The 21359-nt window shown below is 40.1% G+C and overlaps 1 protein-coding gene across 1 annotated transcript in view; it reads left to right on the top strand.

Moving 5' to 3' along the window:
• LOC133415847 (roundabout homolog 2-like) overlaps window positions 1–21359 on the top strand; it is a 68104-nt gene that overhangs the window by 30775 nt on the left and 15970 nt on the right. Inside the window, 12 exon segments of the mRNA XM_061702348.1 lie at window positions 7274–7431; window positions 7915–8035; window positions 8169–8307; window positions 11076–11212; window positions 12411–12535; window positions 13647–13818; window positions 15294–15499; window positions 18210–18291; window positions 18401–18566; window positions 19015–19181; window positions 19291–19412; window positions 20046–20277. Of these exon segments, the coding sequence (XP_061558332.1) occupies window positions 7274–7431; window positions 7915–8035; window positions 8169–8307; window positions 11076–11212; window positions 12411–12535; window positions 13647–13818; window positions 15294–15499; window positions 18210–18291; window positions 18401–18566; window positions 19015–19181; window positions 19291–19412; window positions 20046–20277 (1827 nt within the window).

The following is a 21359-nucleotide window of genomic DNA, read 5'->3' as shown; positions in this document are numbered from 1 at the left end:
ATGCCTGCATCTTTTGCTGATTGCCCCTCCTTTTCTTATCTTTTGAAATGGTGCACCTCGTGGCTTTGACCATATGTGGTCATTTCATTTCACTAAAGTTCCGTAAAATCAAAGCACAAAATATTAACGTGGAAGCACGCATTATCATATGAAGTTATTGGTTTAATTCTTACAGACGTGTGGACTAGCTAGTTTCATCTATTTGAATGGATGAATTGCTATAGCATCCAAATATGCAAATATAGTGGCCCATCTGCATGTTCCCATGGAAAGACGGCTATACCCGAGATGTTGTTTAAACAGAGCTCAGTGCCACAATCTCTGGTGGCCATCTTGGGATGTATTTGATCATGCTGGATGATGCAAATGCACATCTCATCTCACGGATGGATTCCCTCCCCCCCAAAACAATAATTAAAACAAAAGAGAAAGGTGATATTGCCATTAACAATGAAACATACACAGACATACCAGCACATGAAGTGTAATAAAACAGCGGCCTGCATTAAAAGGTACACAAAAACTAATTACAGCGTTTTAGGCCTTTAGATTCTGTGAGGGGATGCATTTAGCTTTCTTTAAAAGCCCCGTTCATTACATAGTGATGGCGACGATGATGACTACGGAACAGAGAAGCATACTTAATTTGGCTTTGAGAACTTGGAAGACGAGAGCATGTCAGGCAGCACTCTCTCCTGCGGGTGACCACGTCTTCAGTGAAATAAGGCAGATAAAAGGCTAAATTCTGATCCTTGACTCATTCCCCAGCTCATGTTGTACATCTCTGCAATATTGCTGGAAGGGTTCCATCATCTCCTTTGTCTCGCTCTATACTTGGGCTTTATATTTATGAATGCTGGGAAATGAATATGTGCGTCATATTCATGGTCACTCGGAAACACTTGGAATAGCAGGACGGAACTTTATTAGGTTGTGTTTACCATTTTTAAATGCAAAAAGCGTGGCCTTTGCATAATGTAGTGCAGACACATGCGTTCACATTTTGCAGGTGTAAGTTGATGAGATAGTCTGCGAGGCAGGCATAAGCAGATTTACATAGCACAGTCTTGGAAGCGGCGGAATGTGCTCTCTTGAAAAAATACATGGAGACAGGATTAATTAATTATAGATGTGGAAATGTGGTCTGAGGGAACGCTGTTACAGTAACTGGAGGGATGGCAAGCGAGAGATGTGAGGATGAAGATGAGGGGAGAAGAAGAGGAAGAGGGAGGAGGGGAACGGCAGGACCTTCCTCCTATACCATCCACAACTTCAATTTTCATTACATGACAGGAGAACTGAAGTTAATTAAACATGACAATGGTGGAGCGTTTATTGTTAACCCTTCACGGTGGCTTCACATTCAAAGGCCAATGAATGCATACGAGGTGTGTTGTATTCACGCCTAAAGTGTAAATCCACATTCAGATATGGAAATTGTGGGTAAATGACTATTTGAGCTCTTTACGGCACCAAATTGAAAGCAAATTTAGTTTCTTGTCTGTGGTTCATTATTACCCACATCCCTAATGTTATCGTGGTCGTTTCGCTTTTAAGTGTGGAAAAGAAAAATTCACCTCAGGTATGCCTTTTCACCGCATCGATTTCCAACTTTCATGTTGATCCTATTTGGACTTGGCAGTAATGAGTCCAGAAAGCAAAGTGAAGTGGTGCAAGGTTTTCGGCCATGGCTTTTCCGCACCACCATTGGACATCCTGGTTTTATGTTCCTGGATTACAAAAGAAGAAGACAAAAATTTAGCTTTTTGACAAATATTAGTTTTTACATTATGCCTTCATAATTTCACCTATTACATTACATTATCCGCTGTACAATTTCGAAGTGGCCAATTGTATTATTTTTTTTCCACAAGGCCATGCACTGTGCTTTCAATGTGAATGCAGGACTTGATTGTCCCTCTCGTGCATTCTTCTGTTGTTGAACGCAGAATTATACTGGATTAGGTGATGTACATCTGCTGCATTTGTAGCCTTCAGGGACGTTGCATAAATGCTCCTCATATCCTGGCGCATCACAGTCCTGACTGATTGCTGATGACTTTTTTAGGGCACGAGGATGTTAAGTTGTTTATGTATTCACATAAATAAATAAAAAAAATTGAGATATCTGCTACTTCCCCTGATTGTGTCGGCATAACTGTCTCTTTTTTTGTTCTGACTTCCTGAGCTGGGATGAATTGTTATGGTCATCAGCAAAGTTTGTGAGAAGAACAGGGCAGCTGTTTTCGTTGTTGTCGTTTGCTTTGTTTGCTTGTGCACGTGTGTGTGTCTGCATCAGTGTGTGTTTTCTGCTAGTGACAGATATGGGACATCGTTGACTGCAGTTGAGAAAGTGACACACCCCTACAGGCTATCGTGTTAAAAAAAAAAAAGCTTCAGCAAACTTCAGCCGCAATTTAATGTACTCCTGTCATATGAAATCTCTCAATTGTCACGATACCTGACATCAGGCGCCGTTAAAGTGCATACAAAGTCCATTCACTTAAAAAACAGCTTGATTACTGTGTAAACCTGCCAGCTTTATTTGCAAGCTGCATATCAATTTTAAGCAAGTTATTCCCAAACTGAAATGCAGCCATCTGCTATGGTCGGCAACTCACAAGGTGTCTTCATCTTTCCTCTCCACTCATACATTATTCTGTTTCTTTTCTGCCTTTGCTCTGTTGCCATACCAGCACAACACAACGCAGTTGTGCTGGGCTGTGAGGACTCAAGCAGTATTCCTGTGCTGGACCACCCGTCCTTCATGCACATCTACACGCGAACACACACGTGCGCACGCGCACACACACACACACACACACACAGTCAGTCACACATGATTGTGCCTGGGTACGAAAATCCTGCATGTGTTTTATAAATTAATTGGGTTGTACATCTCTCACCCATAACCATCTGTTTATCCACACGTGGCTATTTAGCATTTTGTGTTAGGAACTCACTGCAATATTATTTTTTAATGAATAAACGCTGTGACAAATTTCATCCCCCCCCCCCCATCCCCCCACAACAACAAAAATAAAAAACATAATTTCATTCCCTTTAAGGGTGCATAAAATGATTTGTTAGCCCAGTACACATGAACAGGTTTACAGGCTAAAAGGATAACAAATTGGACACAAAACAAAATGTACTGTTTACTGTACATGATTCACAGCTGTACAATTGAATGGGCACGGACACAAAAACAAAGCAAGGGCATCAAGCGAGTGCAGACCAAGGACAGAAGAACATCCATCCAAGAATAGTTGGCAGGAAGTTGCATGCAAAAAAAAAAAATGCACACCACCTTAGCAGCGGTCAATCATAGAATTTAGATTCTTCTTTTTTTAACATAATAAAGCTTTAGTTAATTTTTTGTTGTTTTTTTGTTATTAGATTCTAATCTGATCTTGCATTTTATCCGGACCCTAAGCAGAGAAAATACAATACAAATTTCTAATGTTCAATTTCCCTGACATGGCCTATTTGAATTAAATTGCTCAAAAATGATGTAAATATAGTTTAAAATCTTGACTTACTTGAAGGTGACAGCACCTTGAGTGTATTGACAATTTTTTTAAAGAGTGTTCTCTTAATGTTGCCCCCACTTTCTGCCCTGAAGAGACACTTCAAATACAATTGCAATCCTTGCTGTAGTTCTTGAAGCTGCCTTTTCAACCATCATTACTCATACAGTATGTTTGCGTCTTGAAAGCTTCACAATATGGCTCGGGTTGACCAAAAAGATCAGTCCCTATTTTCTAAAGAGACATTATGGTGTAAATCACCCAACAACTTTGACCCATGCTAAAAGTAAGACTGTCAATACATGCTAATGGATACACCTGGCATTTATTGCACCAGAGAGGCGAACAAATGCACTGTCTGGTAAACGCACTGTCTGGCGAGATTCTAGATATGTTTTTAAAGCATTGTCCACTTACTGTATGTGATTCATTATGATCATCTGAAGAGCTTTTAAGATTGCATCAAGATGTAAAGTTGAGGCCTCATGGAAATTTAACGATGCTGTATAGTAAAATGGAGAATTGCAATTCAAGATACAATTGAAGGAAAATGTACCCAAACACTCCCCTATTATCAATTTTTGTCAACCAATTTAGTAAATGAAATAGGTGAATGTCGGAGGCGGCCAAATGGCTCTCTTGAATAATTGACCACAAGACAATCAGACAACAATGAGTGCGGGCTCCCCGCAGTCTGAAATTACCAGCCGGCAGCAACCTACACGTCTAGTGGGACTCAATAGATTGGAACACAACCCCCACCTCACCGCTCATGTGCCTTGGTTACACACCAAGCACCTCATTAAGCAACACTTTCTCGTATTTTTCTCCTCCCGTGTAGCAAAATAAAAAAATTAAAAAAAAAAAGGTATTTAGAATGTGAAAAACTGCTCTCAGCATGATACACTGCACACTGCAGGTTTTTTTTTTCACCGCAGCACAACCACAATCTAAACTCAAAAATCATTTTCGCACCACCAACTGCCATTACCACAACATACCCACCCGCACACCCTTTTTAATTTGCCGTAGCTGATGACCAGGAAATTGTATTATATCAGTCAGTCACTTCTCATTCATTGAAACATGAAATATGATGTACATCATCAATCAAAATATGACGAAGGTGACAGTTTGCGATCTCTGCAAAGTGAGGGTAATCTGTTGAAAACTGCCATAGGTCAAGTGCTGACAAAAATGTGACCTTTGACCACAACGCTCATGCATTTTAGTTCTGCTAAAATTCAACACTTTAAATCAAAATTATAGTTCAGCACATTATTAAAGGGTGCGCATTAGCATTTGGAGGTCTTCCATGCTGGTTAGTTCGACTACAGACTCATTTTGAAAAAGCTATGACAATACACCGTCACTCCTCATACCTTCAGACAATCATTCATTTTCGCAGTTTTTACAATTCTGTATGTGTTGTGTCTTTGTTTCCTAAATTTCTGGCATTTTAGATTCATATTTACTGGAGCAAAGTAGCCGGATGAATGGAGTGAGTCATTTATGGAATGGGTCATTCAGCCAATGCGGTGGGGCACACATCTGTGCCAAAGTGGAGTTAACCACTGAGACACTTTTTTAGCACAACTGGGATGTCATTGACAGCTTGGCTGAAGGGACTTTGGCTCCTTGCTGACTTTTATTATTCACCTCTGAATCCCTCTAGGACTTTGATTGTATGCTGCAATATATCAGCACGTAGTCAAAGCCAGCAATGACAATCAGATGGGAGATAAGAAAATAATTCATGCTTATCTGTGATGTATTACTAATCTGTGATGGTATGCAATATGCATATACAGTGTACTTTACAGTTAAGGGTAGTTGATAAGCCAATAACTAAAGATACTGTACAAATAAAAGCATAAGATAGATATTAACCTATGAACATTTAGCAGAAATTGTTGTTTGATGTGTTTTATTCATCACATTCAGAAGTGTTACATTAGCACATCATTCATTTGGATGATCTACCATTTTCACATTGTCACTGCTGCAAACACAACGCTTAATGCAAAAATAAAGCTCTGTTTGACATCTACTGAAAGCAGCACGTCAGAACTTATCAACTATAAGTGGAAGTATTTCATTGCAGGATCTAAACAATCTCTCTTTTTAACAGTAATTTTAGTGATGCTTCGCAGTCCAAGCATCCCTGTACCCACTTGACAAAACCCGAGCTTTGCAAATGATATTTGGGAGAACAGCTTTGACAGAAATAGGAAGATTTCAAGCTGTAACTGATCAGCTCCTACAGAACTTCTCCTCTAAATGCACCAGTATGCTGTTAAGTTGACAATTCTTGAAGATTAGATTTCTTTGAGTGTACTCAATACAGTGCAGACATCCCTGCACTGTTTGTAGAACAGAGGCATACAATTGAAAATGATCATAAATAGAATCCGGTGAACTGAATATGTCACAATTTCGAAAAAGTGCTATTTCTGTTGTTAATGTTAATTAAGGTAGGTCCTTATAATCAAATATTTACTCCACATATGTCTTTAAGAATATTGTCCAAGAGAGTGTGATGCTAGGACATCTGTGTCTGTCAAGGACACATTTTAAAACAACTTTACCAGCAAATCCCTAGCTACACACTACAATATGCATTTAATAACATCAGGTACCGTAGATAAACAAAATTATATTCTTTATTATATTTTTCATGCAAAGAGAATAGTTTTAGACATTCTAGAACGTACTCAGTTTATATTCTTTTACTTGCCTACACATTTACATAAGCTCGTACTTGCTGAGACATGAACTCCTTCGCACTCAGAAGAGGACCTACCGATATATAATTTGTGGGCTGTCGTGCCATTTATCTGTGGTAGGACATTGCTTGTAGGGCTGTCGAGATGTAGTATTTGAATTATTAATGTTCAATTTCCCACTTGCTACTCTCCAACTCCCATTCGCCTTGCTCCTTTTGCATTCTTCTTGCACTTACGGTATCTCATCCTTATATATTGTAGTGTTAATACCACTTAACAATAAAACCAATACGCAGCCTACAGCTAGACTTATAGGTGAACAACTGTATTCCACCTCCAGCCTCAATCTAAATATAATACAATAGTATAATAACACTAAATAGATCCCCGACGTCAACGCAAGTGAAAACGTTATTGTGACTTGTGATGTTTTTATTTATTTGTCCTTCTGACCATTAATGAACCATGTTACACGGTGCTACTGCATTGTTGTCTGCTATTGACTGTAACATGCAAACTCAGTGACTCCATTGGCAAAATGATAAAATATTTTTAGAGGGGAAAATAATTTAAAGAAGGCATTATGCATTTTTTTACCTCTCTGTTAAAAAAAGAGGTCACTGACAATCGATCGTCCAAATACACAAAGGATAACAAATGACAGTACACTTAATATCCACTTGTCACATTCTGGTTGAAAGCATTCAATTTTGGGCAGGCCAACTTGGCGCCTTTGTTGCTTAATATAACTGCTGTTATGACTACGACGACCACTTCAGCAACTTTATTTTTTTATTACTATTTTAAAGCGACTAGTGACTTGCAAATTTCACTATTGTGTGACTCAAGGTTGTCTATTGCTATCTAGTTAAAAAGTTTTGATGGTGGTATTGGACACTGAGACTGAGATATCCAGTTCGGACTGCAAATGAAACAAGCTCACACAAAGCAACCACTGGCAAATTTAAAAAATGACATATCAGTTAATGATTCTTGACCTCCTCTTTTGTATCTCAGTGTTACGAGATGACTTCAGACAGAACCCGCAGGATGCGGTGGTGGCGGTCGGCGAGACGGCCGCTCTGGAGTGTCAGCCTCCACGTGGGCATCCTGAGCCCAGCACCTACTGGAGGAAAGACAAGGCTCGTCTTGATCTCAAAGATGAAAGGATCTCAGTGAGTTACTCATCTGCCTCTTTCACCCTTATATTCTGGAAATCATTAAACAGTACAGACTACTTTGGATCAGCATCGCATTGAAACATTTATAGACATTCACCGAGAATTTATTTTTTACTTAATAGTTTTTATTTTTTTGCAAAGATGAACAAATAACACCTACATTTTTTACATTTTGGGGATCTGCACCAAAATGTCCATACTAATAATGCCCATACGTCATCAAAGTACAAAGGTCACCAGAAGTTGCTCAAGCCTTTTTCGGTAATCTCATCCTGTATTGGTAAGAAAAGTCAAAGGATGATCCTTGATCCAGAACTTCATCCAGATACACACCAAATGAAATGTTCTCCTTCGTTCATGTGACACAGTTGAAAGTTTAGTATAAAAATCATATAAAAAAATTATTTTTTTATTTTGTTAACAAACAAACAAACTGCAATGGTAAGAATCGTTTTGGATTTGATGCTTTCTTTTCAGGTTCGTGGAGGAAAACTGAGCATTTCCAACACACAAAAGAGTGATGTAGGGATTTATGTTTGCATGGCCACCAACATGGTCGGGGAGAGAGAGAGTGAAAAGGCTCAACTTTCCGTCTTTGGTAAGAACTCTGGGATACACAGGTTCAAAAAGCAATAAAGCATGACTTTCTCAGGTATTTACTGCTCACCATCACATACAGTATTTATCAAAGTCTTACAAGTCAATTTAAGTGCACTCTTCCCCACATCCAGAGAGACCAGTGTTTGTGCAGCGGCCTGTGAACCAGGTGGTCTTAGTGGATGAGAGCGTGGAGTTCAGGTGTCAGGTCCACGGTGACCCGCCTCCCACCTTGCGCTGGAAAAAGGAGGACCTGGATATTCCCCGTGGCAGGTGAGCAAAGTGTGTGAATGTGTGCCGTGCACGTTAAATGATGGTTTGTGTGTGCACATCAATGCGGCAAAAGTGATGACGTGGAGGTGCTGAAGCGAAGCTAATGAGTCCCTCAAGAAGCAAAGAAGCAATTTGACATGTTACTTGTGGACTTTCATCAGTGTGGCAGAAATCATTTATTAGCCACAGAGAATCTCATTATTTGCTGTGTGAACATCTGTGCTCATAGCAGAACAAAGTACCCCCGCTTTGATTGCTTGAAACTCTCCAAGCACCACTGTTCTTTTTATGTTGCACATAAGGCTCATTTTGGTCCAGCGATGGCCCATGTTATAAGGGTTTCATATAAAGTAATCCAATACACAGCCCTACGAGGAATAGTACCTATATGGAGTAAACATTGTCCCACTAATACAGCCGGACGGAGCTTTACTGTTGGAAGTTTTGAAGCCAATTGTAGATGTCTGCAATATTTCAGGTTTCAACCACAATATTCATATCATAAGAATATTTAATTGCAGATTTCTGCCATGAGTGAACAGTTACTGCTCAGCACCTTTGTGAGGCAATCTGGGCAAACGTCATATGATTAAAGTAGGTTTACCAGAAATGTCAGGAATGTGTGTCACTGACAAGACAAAGTAATAGAAAATAAGGAGACTGGTTTGAAACCATAAAAAAAAAAAAAAAAAAAAAAACGATGTGATTGTGTTAGTACAGCTAACGACCGTAAAAACTGACTGAGTGCATTGGCTGATAATGAGTTTTAATTCTAATATGTTGTAACTAAGCAAGATTGTACGACTTGACATGCTTAACGCAAGTAATGATTTGATTTTGCTTGCTTGAAAATTCATCAGTAACTTGGGACAAGTTTGAAAGGTAGACGAGCATTACTAATGGCTTGTATATACTGTATTTGACCTCTGGTGGCAAGTGTCACCAAAAGTGTGCACGACAAGTTGTTACAATCGATAACTGGCCTAATGAATGTCACAAAATGTCACATTTGAAAGTATCCGAGATGGTCTGGTGGTCCGTCCGCTCATCTGTGTTATGTCATGATGTCACCGCCCTTTGACTCAAGAAACGTCCTATTTTTCGTCCTTCCTTCCACTTCTTTTCTTCTTCATCCTCATGGGTAGTGTGTATCTGGGTCAGAGATGTTCTGTGAATGGAGTGCTCACCCAACTCTGGAATGACCCTGCAGACACGACCCCAACCCCCCACCCACCAATCGATATTCTCCCCCCGCACGCTATTTCAAATATGACTTGTCTCACCCCTTGTGCCATTTCTCTGGCTGACTTGTCTTCTATCTGGAAATCAGCATGGCTGGCTGCACAATTTCACAAGATCTCTCATGCCAAAGAGACCCCAGAGAGGTGGAGCTGACTCCTTTGCCCCTCCACTCATTCAGAGTTGAGCCCCTCTTATCTGAACCGACCGAGATGTCCCTCTTGTTCCCACTGAAGCAATGGTGCCCTTATCGTACATAATTCTGCACTGGTGGCTGCACATTGATGCATCTACACTATGAATTAGTCATTTTCTTACTGCTCTGCTCATTCATCGAATTCATTTTGTCAGACTGTGCCACTCCTTTTCTCTCAGACAGTTTGTCCGTCTGAGACGGAGACTCTCTCTCTCTCTCTCTCTCTCTCTCTCTCTCTCTCTCTCTCTCTCTCTCTCTCTCTCTCTCTCTCTCTCTCTCTCTCTTCCACACCACAGTGGGTGGTTCATCGTTATAAATATTGAAATAGTGGAACAGTCAGGGTTCCAGCTGAAAGCACCTTTAATTTTGCCATGCTTTCATGGCGGCGTAATTGCTGTGCCCGTTTTGTTTCTGCAGCGGAGTGTGCACACGTCGGGGAGTCTTAATTGCCTCCGAAAGTGAGGTGCATTCAAACAATCAAAAATGACACATCGTTTGAATTAAACAGATTTTAATACAACCATGGTTCAATTTTAGTGTTGATTAATTTATCTGTAGAGAGAGACATTCTGCACAGTAGGTTTTGTTTTTGTATAACTGCTTTTGATATCATTCAACCTGCATTTCTGTTAGGAGGTATTCTTCCAAGAATATAAAGATGATGAGTTCAGAGAAATTCAGAATTCAGAATTCAGAATGAATCCAAATTACCGTCAAAATCTTCATTGTCCAGAAAAACTCTTAAATAGATCTCCAAAATAGATCTTGGTCAAATCTTAACCAATTTCTATGACTTTTGATATGTGTCGACTGACTCTCAAATGGTAATGGTTAATCTAGTTTAATCTAGATCTGATTAAATTTGTCTTAAATTGTCATCATTTTGAAGCCGTAAAAAGACAAAAACAAATGAACAATAAATAAATAAACATGTTCAAGCAGTAAAATCTGTCGAATCTTATGAGATCAGTTTGAAATGTAATGTTTTTGTAACATCATGCTCACATTTTGTTATCTTGGCTTGAGAACAAAATCTGGATCTAGATGAAACATGACCTCATTTTAGCTAGCCAAGATCCTGGATCCTAGCCCTGCGGTTACACACAGATGCTGAAAAATAGCCACATCAGCGCCATAACAGAAACATCCTCTAATAATAGCGGCCTTTTGACACAGAATCCCACAAAGGTGCGATTTCCTCACAACTGTGTGTCGTTACACCGTGACCAGGCATCTTGAAATCAAACAATTTTTGTAAGATGTGTAATATCCGACGTGAAGTGTGTCATTTTTCAAGATTGAAGCTGCAACTGTGTTACTATTCTGTCACCAGGTATGACATCAGATATGAAAAAGAGGATCTTTTGCTGAGGATAAAGAAAGCCACCGTGAGCGATCAGGGGACCTTCACCTGCCAAGCCGAGAACCGTGTGGGCAAAGTGGAGGCCTCCGCTTACCTGACGATCAGAGGTGGGTATCTTACGCTGTCTTCAAGCCCATATTTTATTGTAACTCCCAACTCGCAGAACAATCAGTCCTTTATTGCACATTTTACCAGCGTTATTGCCTCCCTGCTGTCAGGTGGTGCCTTGCCTCAAGCTTTCTTTTCACATAACAGAACAATGCACTTGATTGCTTTAGAGCTCGGACCACAGATGGAATATGGACAATTTAAGCTTTTTAAAGTGAAAGGTTTTTTTTTTTTTCCTTTTCATCAAGGTCACGCTCTCCATATTTGTATTCATTGATTTGCCAATCACCATCATTACAGGGAAGACTCTCTTTTTCTTATTGACCTTGATACATTTTACTATATTGAGAGAGTGTAACATGGTATACATTAAAGGTGTATTTTTATGAACTTATTCCACCCAATTAGAACCGTTGCTTTATTTCAACATGCAGTTTTGTCCATGTCTGTGTGAATGTGTCACGTGATGTTGAAAAGTGTTCAGACTTAAGTGTAAAAAGTGGCTCCTTTTAGGGGGCCACCCTACTGACAAGCTATTGTGCCCCTATTGTGATGTAATGTAAAGTAATGTACTTGATGTACTATTAGAAATGAATTCATGGCATTGGTTCTTGTCCCTCTACCTAATGTGGTGATTGAGAGCCATCTGTCCTCCAAACTCCACGGATGGAAACCCAACGCCATCTCATTCATTTCTGATTTTCATTATTTTGAAATTTATTTTGCTTTCTTTCCCTCTATTCCTCTGCTTTCGTTCTCTGTATGTTGTGACTTAATCTCTCACCCACACCATTGTTGTCACCAGTTCGCCCTGTTGGTAAGTAACAGCTGATCCCATGTGCATGCATTTTTTGTTTTGTTGTGTGTGTGTGTTTTAAGTCACGCATTGAGCACTGTTGTGAGAATTCATAAACACATTCATCAAAATGATATTTTACTGCCACATCTGCATTGTATCTCAATCACTGACTTTCCCTGCCAGGATCCACTGAGAATCCATGGATATACTAGAGTCACTTTAGGTCTTGTTATGTTTTTGACTTTTAAAACTTGAAGAGTGAGGCACCCTTCAACTTATAGTATCCGATGCTCTGGTAGACAGTTTGTGTGATTAAAACACCCCTATTGCATGAACAGCTAGACATTTAATTCCGACTGCCAGTAAGCTAGTGTACTGCATGGTACTGTAATACTCAGAGGCGCCCCAGTTTGTGGTGCGACCCCGTGACCAGATTGTGGCTCAAGGACGAACGGCGACCTTCCCCTGTGAGACCAGAGGAAAACCTCAACCCACTGTGTTCTGGCAACGAGATGGCAGCCAGGTGAGATTTTGGCTATAAGTCTGTGCTATAATGTGCATACAGCTCATGATGAGAGAATTGTTCTTTCCCTGTGGACACCATAATGCTAAGACAGACATCAACATTGCAGCAGGGTATAAAAAGCTGTATAAAAAAAATCAAAACTGATCAAACTGGGGTGACATTGTGTGTGGGTTTTTGTGGTTCGCACAGATAATGAAGTGGTCATTCATCATCTGTTGACGCTGTTCTGACCAGCCGACTCACATTAGAGTCATTAGAAGTAATGAAAGCAGGCTAATGTCCTTTCCTGCCAGATTGTCTGCTTGGGATGCAGAAAGAGACAAAGCTGATGCCTCAACTCTCGTAAGTGCAGCATAAACACTCTGGGGGACAGTCAAATCTGTTAGAAGAAAGACATTTAGCATCTTTCCCAGATGAGGGTGCATCATTTTTGGGAATGCAATTTGTTGAGCATCCCTTTCAACGTGACATTTAATGACTTCTTCATGAGCCCGGAATTTCAAAAGTTTAGCGTTGCCTTCATTCAATGAACGATGAGCAGTACATTGCAAGTGTGAGATGAATGACAGGTTTTTCCATCATGTTAGCTAAACGCTGGCTTTTGAAATCAAATTGGGTACTTTATTATACAGGTTTATTGGGTCAATTACAAAACAACAAGAATTTTGTCAGAATAACGACGTAGCTTTTTCCACGCTATCCAATTGACATATTGTTGGAAGGTGTACTTACAAGAACTAAGTAGGAAATTGCATGAAAGGTTGAGCACTATATGTTAAAAATAAATGAAAACAACAAAAATGCTTATGGATTCTGACTATTATTAGTTTTTATATTGGCCAAATTTGGCCAATTTGGTCCTAGGAATAGACAGAAATTAAATTCAAAATTTCTGTTAAAAAAGGCTGCCTGAGTGTTTCCAAAGGACATTATAAATATGAACCCCAACTTTAATTTGTATGGAACTAATCCTGATAGTATTGGGAATATATATATATATATATATATATATATATATATATATATATATTCATGCACATCCAGATTCACAAGAAGGAACAATTTACTTTCATTTAAGAGTTTGTCTTTCCAACTTCACCCCTTGCAGGACCTTCTGTTTCCCAGCCAGCCGACGCAGGGCGACGGTCGTGTGTCTGTGTCCGTGATTGGAGAGTTGATCATTTCATCAGTGCAGCGTTCAGACGCGGGCTATTATATCTGCCAGGCTCTCACTGTAGCGGGCAGCATCTTGGCCAAAGCCCAGCTGGAGGTGGCAGACGGTATGCAAGGAGACCAAAGCACACGCACTTCATCCAACACATCAAAGTTAATCAACACAATAAACTGTACAAAGCGTTGGCATTTCACATTTACCCAAACAACACTCTGTTTGTTCTAATGCATTTTTTTTTTATTTTAGGATTGCATCCTTTATTTTGTATTTTTGTTTTAACAAAATCCACCAGCAGCACAACACAGACAACAACGTAGAACCAAAGATATTTCATTCTTTAAAATAATTACAACCCATTGCCACTCAATTTTCAGGAGACCAAGTTCTAAATATTAATTACAGTATGAATGTACAATTTAGCTCTCCAAATAGCCTACTGTACTTGGGGTCATGATGTTTGGTCTTAGGCAGTTTTATTCCCCTGCTTTTACTGTACAGTACTTGAGATCTTCATCCGTAAATCATGAATTTGACTAAAACATCTTCGTAATTACCACTTGTGCCGAATTGCAATTGAAAGCCTTTGCAATTGGCTTTGCAGTTTTGCAACAATTAAGAGATCCACTTAGGTCAATGGGGGAGTTTGAAAAAAAGGATTTAATCAATTGTAGTCATCTGTGATGGGTCGGTGGCACGATAAAGCTGCAACTATTAATTATGATATCCTTCTATTACGTATTGTTTTAAATGGTTTCCAAATGTAATAACGGAGCCATATCGGGCTGTGCGTGTACATTAAGATGCTTCTGTAGTTTAGCCTTATTTGCCCGCTGCGCTGCTTGTATTTTTTGTTCTTGCTGTTTTGCTGACATTGTGATTAAGAAAAGGCAAAGGGAAACTGTTGTAAACACTTGTGAATATGGAGACAGACCTGATAACAGTTGAGAGCAGCAGTGAGAAAATTGGAAGCCAGGGAGTTGTTACAAGGCCTGGAGAGATCCAACACTGCAGAAAATTACTGTTGCAGAGTGCAGAAGCTGTTTTCTGGATGATATAACATACTTTAAAAAGCTTTTAAAGCGAAGCATTGTTGTCCTCCTTGGCATGCTAATTTAGAGTTTAATTTGTTGCGGTGGAACAGAGAAATATGCCAGGAACGAGGATCGTCATTGTAGGCAACAACCAACAGGCATGGATGTGTTAAAAGGCTTTATAAAGAAGGTACGATAATTAACACCACGGGTTAAACATCATTAATCCTCACCTAGTAATTAAAACTGAAAGGTGTGATGCAGTGCCATGAGCACACTGCTCTACTCTGGAAAAGGTTCAAAACAGGCACTTCCTCTCACGACAGATCCATCAGATTTAGTTTTAACATATTGGTAGTGCAATTATTGCAATCCCTAATTAGCACCTTGTGATAAGATCATGCTTTTTTTTCTTGCAAGAAAGGCAACATTTTGTCATTATAAGGAATAGCAAGTCACCATCTGATGCCAAGACTGTGCCATCAAAATCATAGCCCAAGAAAGGTTTCAATTACCTTAACAAGTATTTCTTCATAATTATCATCCTCAGCCCTGAAGGACCGCCCACCGCCAATCATCCGTCAGGGCCCCTACAACCAAACACAGGCATTAGGGGGCGTGACCATACTCAGGTGCCAGGCTTCGGGGGACCCTCAGCCTACAATTACCTGGCGAAAGAACGGAATCAGTCTGCTGGGAAAAGACCCACGGTTTTCCCTGCTGGAACACGGCAGCCTTCAAATACAGAGTGTCAAGGTGAGCTGGGGTGATTATTTTGTCCTCGTTATTAATGCATTATTTACATTTCTAGAGAAAAAGTGTAAACCCACAACAGTGTGACCGCTGGCACAAGAGAGATCTATTACATGAGCTCTATCAAACATCCTGCCTTTACAAAGATAATAATGTTCAGTGTTAAATGCTACTGTTAGAGGGATTTATTTAACAATATGTTTATTGTTGTGGTTGTTGAATAAAAAATATTCTGCATTACACTGAGAGCTGCTTCAAATAATTTGACCCTCTCATGTTGCCAAATAATTAGAATTTAGAGTACACATTAAGTCTGAATTGTTAATCAATTATTTGATAAACTATGAATTTACTCCAAAGTGATGCAATTGAAATAAACCATAGATTTAATGTACAGTTTGTAACAGCCATGTGACACCATATAGCCTCCTGAAGATGAAAATATATAAATTATATGGATATTTTTTTCTAACTAAAACGTTCTTTAAGGAAGCATGTGCAGTCACTTAATTTCCCAATACTGAACTTAAACTGAATACATATTCTATATCTGTAGCTGTGAAAATCTAATTTCACTGTCTCTACAGGGGATGAAAGATTAATTAACAAAATCAAGGGATTCCTAATTAATCTCTTGATCACAAAATGAAATAGTTCGCAGCTTTATTAATTGAATCTTTTGTAGATGTGTTTACATGCACATGACTCTTTCCACCAAAATGCAAGTTATGCTGTCCATGGATGAAACCAACAACAAATGATGTCAACAAATGATGTCATGGCCATTAGAAAATTAACAACCTTTTCAATTTGGATTAAAATCTGAAAAATTCATTTTGATTAATCATTGATGAAAGTTTAATTATTTTAAGTAAATAAGTGTAGAATCCAAAACGAGCAAACATCTTAGAATCCCTACATTAAAAACCTGTTGTAGCATTGTTGCTAATACAGCCAGTGTTTGCTGATCATGTTAAAGTGGGAAACATTTCATCGCATACAAATAATTCCACTTCTGCTTATAAGTACGTTGGATGATTATTATTATTTTTTTTTTTAGCCCATTTGATGACGGTTGATGAAATAAGAACAATTGTGGCATTTAAAAAGTAAAATAGAGCATATAGTTGCTGAACAGTGCCGTTTGGTCAGAATGACTGTGGCAACAGTCTGACTCAAGGACTCAAGGACAGGGACTGTTGAAGGCAGTCTGACCGGGCGAATATAATTGAAGGGACTTAAATATGCAGGGTCCTGTCTCTGTGTCAAAAAGCTCTGCCCGTGTCGCCCACCTCCAGTATCTCTTGAGAGAGAGCCCAAGTGCCCGTGGTCCCAGAGGCTTTGCCAATATGAGCAAGATGATCATATCACTGCTTTAGTATTTCCTGTGTCAGCACTCCTCATGATAATGTTGATGCTTCTGGGAATGGAAGACTGACAATTATTGGAGGAAATCAATTAACGAAATTAATGTCAGCTTTTACTGGGCTCTTCTTTTTTTTTGCATTGGTCGGCTTGAAGGTTTTCTTTCATCCACTCTCAAGCTTGTTTCGAGCCAAATGCCTGCCAAGTGAAGGTTAATGCATTTTTACTGTACTACTAGCTGCAAACCTCCTTCAAAAGCCCAGACTGACGCAAGAGCTTGTAGCAACTATCTGGGATCACACTTGCAAAGACTATTGGATTCACACTCACGTAACAGCAGAATGTCTGAAAGCTATGCTTTTTGCAGTCTGAATGAGCAAAGAATACTGAGACAAGTTCACTGCTGTACAACTAATATTTTTTTTGAAATTGTTACCTCTGCCAAAGAGGTCATTGAAACCCATGTGTTATTCTTTTTTTTCTGTATTCATTTCATTCATTCATTTAATATCTATACGTATTTAAGTCGCCAACGGTTATCACCACCTCGTTCTGTATTTAATAAGGGTACCCGCTCACGTTTTGTGTAGCCACACCGGCCAAGAGCGGTGACCATGCACCGATCGCTGCGAATAAACATTGTCCTCTTCCACACTGAGATGTCTCCATACAAAACTGTCATTGCGCCGCATTTAAAGGGAATGGGAGGAGCCGCTTTGATTGCCGCCAAATGAAGTCGGCTGCGTTCACTTCCACAGCGGCGCAGACTGCCCTCTTCCAAATATGACATCTTGCGCGCATCTGCGAAATTACAAAAACTCGGTCCAAGATTTATATCTCCCGCCGCGCCGGATTTACACAAGAAAAAAGAAGTTCAGCGTTTGACGGACACTTCTTCGTTAGTTGTTTAGCATTTGGCGGTTTTAAGCAGTACGTATAGAATATAATCAAGTTACAAAGAATAAATTATCTGACGACGTTGTCGTCGGATAATCACTGTTTTCACTGTTGAAGTTTTTCATGATGAGAAGAATGCACACATTCATAACTCCATGAAAAATGTTAAAGATAATGTTAAAAATAATTTTAACCCTTGTTTTTTTTTTTCAGATCACATCCATATTGTCCCCCCAGGACAGCTGTTTAAATTCTACATGATAAATCCAGTTTAACCTGTAGACACTTAAAGATCCATACAATATGTCTATAAAATCACATATAAACAGTTTAAAACGTCCATCTTGATCAAAGGTGACAAAATGATAATGTGTATATAGTATAGCATTGAATGTTTAACTTTCCTTGCTGCAGACTGTTTGACATAAGTATAATTGCATTTTCTTTTTAGCTATCTGATTCTGGATTGTACACGTGTGTGGCTACCAGCTCCAGTGGAGAAACATCATGGAGCGCTTACTTGGATATCACAGGTATGCAACAGTTCACTTTCTATTCACGTGAAAGAGTTGCTTTGTAACTTTGTTTCATTTGCATTTGTTTGCTGGTATTAATATGATATCGGTTTATTTTCTCTGTCAGATTCCACTGACCCCACTGACTTCATGTCTAGCAACCTGACAGCCCTGCCGGGGCCGCCCTCCAAGCCAGAGGTCACTGATGTCACCAAAAGCAGCATCTCGTTGTCATGGGAACCGGGGCCAGAGGCTGGCTCCCCGGTGTCCTCCTATGTCATTGAGGCCTTTGGGTACGTCTGTGACCCGTGGCCTTGAGCCATGTTTCGTGACCCCCAAAAAAAGCAGATGGGAGGGTTTTTTTTTCCCAAAGCAAACTAAATAAATATCCCAAGCAGCTAACATTTAAGTGCTATCGAAACGTTTTTTTTAAATTGGAATGGTAATTGTTTGGCTTTTAAGGATCTATTTAATTTGTATGTGATCAGTATGTCTATTTTGATTTAAATTCCTGATAAGAAGACTACAAAGTTAAATGCTATTTCATCTGTATTGCTGTGAGAAGGAAAGGAAACATCTTAAACGATTTGAGTCCTTTTATTTGAGAGGATCTTTTTTTCCCCCCACCATTATTTTTGTTTTGTTTACCTGCCTTTTGGTCTCCACTTCAATCTTCTGTCAGATATAGTAATAAAAATGATTTTCTCCCATTCATGGAAACTATCCTTGCTTTTCAAACAGTCAGTCAGTAAGTAACAGCTGGCAGACGGTGGCAGACCATGTGAAGACCACAGAGTTCACCGTCAGTGACCTACGGCCGAATACTGTCTACCTGTTCATTATCAGGGCAGTCAATGATCAGGGGCTAGCAGACCCCAGCCCCATGTCTGAGCCTGTGCGGACACAAGGTACTAGCGAAAAAACCCCAAAAGAAAAACACTTGAATTGAGTCCTGGATTCTTAAGAGATAAGCATTACAGTTTCATCCAAATCGCTTGCTCTTTCTTGCTCTTTTAGATATCAGTCCCACTGCTCAGGGAGTGGACCATCGTCATGTACAAAAGGAGTTAGGGGATGTAGTGGTCAGCATGCACAACCCCGTAGTGCTCAGCTCCACTTCGGTACAAGTCACGTGGACCGTAAGTTGCCTACACCAATAATAATAATATATATATATATATATATATATATATATATATTTGGATCGACTCGAATTTCCAAATTCCCTAGAACAATCACTTCTTGATTCCTAATTACATTATTTTATGAAACAGGGGGGGGGGTGCACGGTGGACGACTAGGTTAGAGCGTCAGCCTCACAGTTCTGAGGACCCGGGTTCAATCCCTGGCCCCGCCTGTGTGGAGTTTGCATGTTCTGCCCGTGCCTGCGTGGGTTTTCTCCGGGTACTCTGGTTTCCTCCCACATCCCAAAAACATGCGTGCTAGGTTGATTGACAACTCTAAATTGCCCGTTGGTGTGAATGTGAGTGCGGATGGTTGTTTGTTTCTATGTGCCCTGCGATTGGCTGGCAACCAGTTCAGGGTGTACCCCGCCTCCTGCCCGATGACAGCTGAGATAGGCTCCAGCACGCCCGCGACCCTAGTGAGGAGAAGCGGCTCAGAAAATGGATGGATGGATGAAACAAGGGCACCGGGGGCATTAACTGAATTCTAATCAAAACCTCCAAAACTGTACAGTTTGTATGATACCGCTGGTATACTGTAATACCATACAGCGTCCCCTTCAATCTGATACAATTGTCTCCTCTCAGGTGGACAATCCATCCCGATTTATTCAAGGCTACCGTGTTCTGTACCGGCAGACATCAGGGCTGCCCTCTCCAGGACCGTGGCAGATACAGGACTTAAAAGTCTCCTCACAGAGGGAGTTGACTCTTTTGGCTCTGAAGAAAGGAATTGTCTATGAGATTAAAGTGCGACCATACTTTAATGAGTTTCAGGGCGCAGACAGTGAATCCATGACAGCGCGGACTTTGGAAGAAGGTAAATATTTCTGATAACAGCACATCTGTTGGGACTTTATGTTGCAGGAACGATGTAGTGTTTATTATTTTCATGCATGAAAATGATTTCTGTGTAAATGGTTCTAATTGAAGGGGGTAATAGATAATGGTATTTGAAGCACACTCACCTACGGATCCGTGTGGATGTCGTGCCATGTGCACAGTATGTTAAAACAGGCAGCGCAGTCAGGGTTCCGTGACAAGCGCAGACCTCTGTGGGTGTGCAGACAAGGGGGATGGGTGGGCATACGAGGTTGGGGGCCTTTGACATTGGCTCAGGTCTGTAGTTGCTGATTTTTTGGACCCCTGCTGTCCAATGTCTGTCACAAACCAATACTAGAGCTTTTTGACATGACCCTCCCGTTTCACTAATACACAGACATATACAATTATACACTTGGATTGGGTTGTTTTTGTTGTTGTTGTTGTTGTTGTTCAACCCAGGCCCACGTTCCCCCACAAGCTCCATCAGTCTTTAGCCATATCACACTCCTCTTCAACTCAGGTCGTTAAGATTAATGGTGACTTGATGCTGGAAAACGATAACTGACAATCCTTCAGCGAGAATCCAATCATAATTTGTTTCACCATGTAAAAAGATCAGCATCCATGATAAGTGAGCTGGCTCCAAACAAGCTATTAGGAGAAATACCACGGAAGGTGCTTTCAGTCACTTTGTAATGTTGTTTGTTTTGACAAATATTATTTCCGGCATTTAATCCTCGATCAAATAAAATGCGGTTGTTATTTCCAGTGAACAAATCTGGCAGCTGATCTACAGGCTGGCTTTTTGGGGACTGTATCTCCAAATGTAATTGCAACCCGGCCAGGTGCTGCATCAGCCGAAGCGGGCAGGGGTACAGCTCACACTGAGAGCGAGTCGAGATAAGGCCATTAATGTGAAAGAAATCTCCAACGCGCAGAATTTCTGTTTCATGGCAACACATGAGAGGGTCAATCTGGGATTTTGAACACGCGTGTCTGCAAAAAATAAAATAAATAAGAAACTTACCTCACTGGAGCCCAATTAAAATGGCCACACGGGATTACTGGAGGATTTTT

The sequence above is a fragment of the Phycodurus eques genome, chromosome 17, assembly GCF_024500275.1.
Source record: "Phycodurus eques isolate BA_2022a chromosome 17, UOR_Pequ_1.1, whole genome shotgun sequence".
Taxonomy (NCBI): domain Eukaryota; kingdom Metazoa; phylum Chordata; class Actinopteri; order Syngnathiformes; family Syngnathidae; genus Phycodurus; species Phycodurus eques.
Note: the sequence above shows the minus strand (reverse complement) of the source record. Positions and strands in the feature narration are given on the sequence as shown.